Here is a 5,286-nt window from a genome sequence, read left to right as displayed (position 1 = left end):
TTTTTTTTATTATAACATAAGTATTAAGTTTTAAAAACCCCAAAGTTCTAGCATATGAAATATGGGAAAGTTAGTAAGTGTGCATGCATATGTATGCATGTTTACATGGAGACATCTACAAGGTTCTGTATCTCTGCAGTGCGTACATGCCTTACATTTATCTGACCTTTCCAACAACTATATGAATGGGCTGGGAGAGATAGTTTGAAGTTTAGGAGTGAAGTTTCATTAGTAAGTTCTCCTCCATTTAATTCAGAAGAAGCAGTTCTATTTTTGCAGAATGTTTGGAGACCATTAACAGATGAGCACTAACAGAATTAAACTGAATCCAGACAAGGCAGAAGTTACAATGGCTACAGATCTTCAAATTCCAGAAATGGGATTTGGATTGATCATCATCTTCAGTAATGTATATCTGAATGAGTCCATTCTGAATGTGCTTTCATTCCATTTCTCTAAAGCAGAGAGTGTGTGTCTTGCCCAAGTCACCAAATGCCGTTTCCATGGCTGGGCAGGGATTTCAACTGGTCTCCTGGAAAGTCTTAGTTCTACATTCAAACCACTACATTGTGCCAGTTCTCATTTTAAATTACAATGGAACCTCGCCTTATGCAGGGGATCTATTTTGGACCACCCTGCGTAAGGTGAATTCCGCCTATGCTTGAGCCCCATTATAATGAATGAGGCTCGTGAATGCAACAGTGCGGCATGCGTGTGCGATGGCTGCGTGCACCATAGAAAGTATTACAGCACGGCTTCCGTGTAAATTACAGTGTGCCCACGTCATATGCAGGTGTGCTATACACAGTTTTCAGCATATGGTGAAAGCTGCGTGGAGCACAAGGGGCAGCACATCCCATTGTGACTAATGGGGTGTGCGCCTATGGCATGTGCGCGCCGCCGCATGCACGAGCCCCATTCAGTTAAATAGATTTTGAGCATGCGCAGTGTTTGCTTTACGCAGGGAAGTCTGGAACGGATCCCCCGTGTAAAGCAAGGATGGACTGTACATCACTTTTATTACCTTTATTTTGTAGTCTTCTAATGTGCTTTTATATTGTAGTAGCAGTTGAAGCATTTTCTTAAAACAGGAATAAGCAAACTACACAGGACTGTGGACCCATGAGATTTTGTTACTGCCTTCTCTGTTGTGATCTCTAGGGACCATGGGAGGCAATTTTTTACGTTAATTTTAAAAACAAACAAAAAAACCCCTAAAATTTGGCTGTTTTGGACCCTATAGACTATTTTACACATAACATTTTTTTTTTCATACAGAGTAAGCCAGAAGGCTGTGGGGAGCATTTTTGTTGTTGTTAACTTTTTAATGCCAAATGTTTTAAGGGGGGTTATCCTTGGGTGACTCAAAAACAGCTTGAGGGCCACATGTGACTTTATGTCTGTTGTAAAGACAGGGGTGTGGTGTCCACTGCATACAATCTTTTGCTTTGTTTCTTTGCTGGAGCAGTATTCATCCCATACTGAACTCTCTGATACTGGTACAGACCACTTCTCTTCACTATTTGTCCACCCTGTGTTGCACTGTCAGCATTCAACTTTTGCTGATGTTACTGAGGCCATTAAACAGCAAAAGAAGCCAAGCAAATTACATACAGTACAGTGGGCCCTCCCCTTACGCCAGGATCCATTCCGGATCCCTCCGCGTAAGGGGAAATCAGCATATGCTGGAGCCCCATAGGAAGTAATGGAGCTTGCACCTGCACCACAGACACGCGCCCCTTTACTTCTTCTGGGGCGCACGACAGGTTATTCTGGTGTGGCTTTCAGCGCATGTTGGAAGCTGCATATGGCGCACCCATGTAAAACACGGGTGCACTGTATTACAAGATGAATCCAGAAATATAAACCACTGATTCCACCTGCCTTTCCTAGTTTAAAAAACGCATGCTGTTCTAACAACCTTCTAAAATCTAAAAGAAACAGATTTGATATAGTTAATTATCTTCTAAATATTCAACGGTACATTCTACCGTTGAAACTACATTCAAAAAACACACCACTATTTCCAAGAAAAGACAGGTTATTTATGTATTTACTTTATTGAATGCATGCACCACCTTTCCCCCATAATAGGATCAAAGGCCAAATCCAAAATTTCACCTTTATATCTGAACAGTCACGTATTTAAATTATGTATGATTTATTTGTCTTTAATGAAACAAGTATATAGGACAATGTTCTGTGTTCTGTTTGTTGATGATGTTCCATAACCTTTCACCACTGCATGTAGATATACTGTATGCATCTAATGGCATTAATTAGAAATCTGCTTCATTATTTGATTTGCCGTGTTAATGTAGTTTAGCATTTTTGAGTGGCTAAAACTCCTTATATCTTTGTATTTATTCCAGATTGATAGTCTATATTAAGTATGATTCATTCCTTCTGTTCATTAAGACAATTTTTATTTTACAATTGCAGGTGCTGTTGTTTTTTCAAGCGAAGGAAAAGGAAAACCATTCAGCGTCACAAATGACTTTGGAAAACAGCAGATAATGGGGAATTATTTACTTGCTCATCTGCTATATCGTGAATACTCATCTCCAGTGACCACATGTTTTTCTGACACCCCTCTTTCAGAGAAGGTCCTCAAACTTGCTTTGATTTGGTGGTTCAACACACTTCAGTTTGAATCATCTCTCCTGGAAGCTTTAACACTGTATCAACATGATCACTAAGTTCCTTGGACCAGTATGGAAAAATGCTGCTCTTTCCTCAGCAAAATTAAACTGTCTTAGATAACATTAGCGGCGATTGGCTGAAGACCAGATATTTTATAAACCTGGCATGTGCTGCGGTTTTTGTGATGCCATGTCAAAGTTAGTTTATCTTCGAGAGAACAATGGAAATCAAAAGAACTACTCAAGCATTTAAAATATATCTTGCTTTAAGATTTTGTCAATATCTGCATTGATTTCCCCCCTACCATTTCTTCAGTGGTACTACATTCACAAATTGTCACTATTAAATCCTGTCAGAAATAAGGTACAGTCACTGAGTGGTGGTACTAAAGCAGAAGCATGATGAGGTGTTACCTGATGGCTGAAGGCCAAATGCTGTGCTTTCTAGAGGAAGAGGTGGATCATTATTAGTAAAATCTGGGTTTCAATATCTGCTTTTGTTGTGCCTCTAAATAAGATGCAGTGTAGTAGAAGTGGCAATAGTGATTGTACAGAAATACAAAATGTTTATATAATGCAAGCTGTGCTTCCAGTTATGTATGACTCCAATGCTGAACTTGAACAGAAGTTCATTTCTAAAACACCACACTACAAGACGATAACTTAAAATGATTAGTAGATTGGGAAATCTGGATTTTTGTCATTAAATGCTAGTGATGAGTGACAACTTTAAAGAGTAAAGGTCTGGATGTGCCATGTAACAAATGTAGGTCTGTTTGTAAATCTGATGTAAAAAGAAAGAAAGAAATGGAAGTGGGTTGGATGTAATGCTGCCTTTAATGAGGCTGGTTTGTAGTTTCTGATCACTGCTGCAGGTTTCTGGAATTTTATTTCACTTTGGTGAAATATTAAAACACTAAGATACAGCTGATTGGATTGGTCAGGTACTTTCCCCATAGCTCCTTGAAGTGCCTGAATTGTGAACAAATAAACTGTTCAGTAGAAAAGGCAGCACTTTCCTTTTTTTCTTTTTTTCCCTCCCTCTGATTGCTTCATTTAAAGCCATAATGACAGAGGTGTGCTTTTGTCATGTTTAGCTGCGAGTATCATGATGAGCTGGAGTAAAAGAAGGAAAATGGCTGGACTGATTTGTTGACCAAAACTCAAATTGTGTATGACTTCTTTTAAAAAGAGCCTCCTAGAGCTAACTTTTAATAACTTTTGTCTATCAGTGCATGCCTTTTGGCATTCTTATTTATTTTTAATATCTTGTAGTAACATTCAAAATGTGTATTAAAATCGATAAATGCACACCTTTTGAAATCATTACTGCATTTCCAGGGAATTGTTTTGTAATTTATTTTTTTCCTTAACAGCCAAAAGTTCAGTGCATTGTCTTTGAATTAAGTGCACATGTGAACACATTGTGCAGATCTGGTCATTGTTAGTCACTGTTGCTGTTAACGACTTTCGTAATGCTCTAAAAGCTTGAACCTGGCCTATAAAAACAAAGACTACATGACTTGGTCTAAAGCTTTCACTCTGCCTGTTTGTATTATTGATAATGTCTTAAATTCTCAAGAAGACTGATGATTATTTTAATTTGAGCTGAGATGGTAGGTGGTTAGCTTGGACATCCTAATGTGAACACTTAATTGTAGTGTTTGACCAAATTTCTTTTTCCATAATATTTGTAAATACATGCGGTATCGTTCTTATCACCCACTTCTTCAGTTTCATTTTCAAGGTTTTCTTTGGCCTGTACAGTGTTTATATGATCTCAATTCCTTACACATAACAGTGTGTATATTAATCCAGTTATGGACTTGAAGATTAAAATCTATAAAACCTGTTTGTTTACTGCAAAGACCAGAATCTAGACATTGCTATTCAGCAATATTTTAAGTGCTTCATTTCAATGCTAAGAAGAATTGTCCTCATCACACACAACTGGTCAATAGTAAGTTATACAGTTACATTCAGGTTAAACCAACGTTTGCATTTATATGCTTTCCCCCTGTCTAAACTAATAAAATCAACGTTGCCTGAATGTCTGAATAATAAACCAAATCCCTGTTTAAAAATATGTAACGGATGAAGAAGAAAAAATAAAGGTAGTTTTTTTATTTCTGTCTGTCATCTTTTCAGTGATACGGAACTGGTAGAAATAAGTGAGAGGTGGCTTGTAGTTAGTTTTAACTATCAATTTAATTTTAACTTAACAGCTATACTAACATGTAAGATATTAACAAATTTCAGAATACTATAGCATTGTGTATTGAAGAGGCTGGATCTAAAATATTTCAGTCTCCAAAATTGAATTCATTATATTGACCTTAATATTGGGGGAGAAAACAAATTTCAGACACTCCTTCTGAAAAGGCTAGTAAAACACGATGCATTTGCAATAGTATTTCTGTATATAATAAGCTTGTGTTGATCATACTCAATGTTAGAAATAGAATAGCACCCAGTGTTAGCCATGTAATTGTGAGGTCGTCATGTAAGTTCAGGTATAGACATTGAGTTGCCTCTGCACTTTGCTAAAAATACTGAAAGTACTATTAAAGAGTTTCAAATTAGATGTTGAGTAATGTATCTAAACTAGAGTTGCACAATTTTTCTCATCAAAGTGAATGTAAAC

The 5,286-nt window shown here is 37.2% G+C and overlaps 1 protein-coding gene across 9 annotated transcripts in view; it reads left to right on the top strand.

Annotated features, from left to right (window-relative positions):
• Positions 1-4,768, top strand: part of CSNK1G3 (casein kinase 1 gamma 3) — a 120,589-nt gene extending 115,821 nt beyond the window's left edge. For all 9 annotated transcript variants that reach the window (XM_042449326.1, XM_042449327.1, XM_042449328.1 and 6 more), the window contains one exon: positions 2,443-4,768. In XM_042449326.1, the coding sequence (XP_042305260.1) occupies positions 2,443-2,497 (55 nt within the window). In that variant the 3' untranslated portion in view covers positions 2,498-4,768. The remainder of the gene's footprint in view (positions 1-2,442) is intronic.
• The last annotated feature ends 518 nt before the right edge of the window (positions 4,769-5,286 follow it).

This window comes from Sceloporus undulatus, chromosome 2, assembly GCF_019175285.1.
Source record: "Sceloporus undulatus isolate JIND9_A2432 ecotype Alabama chromosome 2, SceUnd_v1.1, whole genome shotgun sequence".
Classification (NCBI taxonomy): domain Eukaryota; kingdom Metazoa; phylum Chordata; class Lepidosauria; order Squamata; family Phrynosomatidae; genus Sceloporus; species Sceloporus undulatus.
The sequence above is the reverse complement of the archived record's forward strand: the minus strand, read 5'-3'. Positions and strand labels throughout refer to the sequence as shown.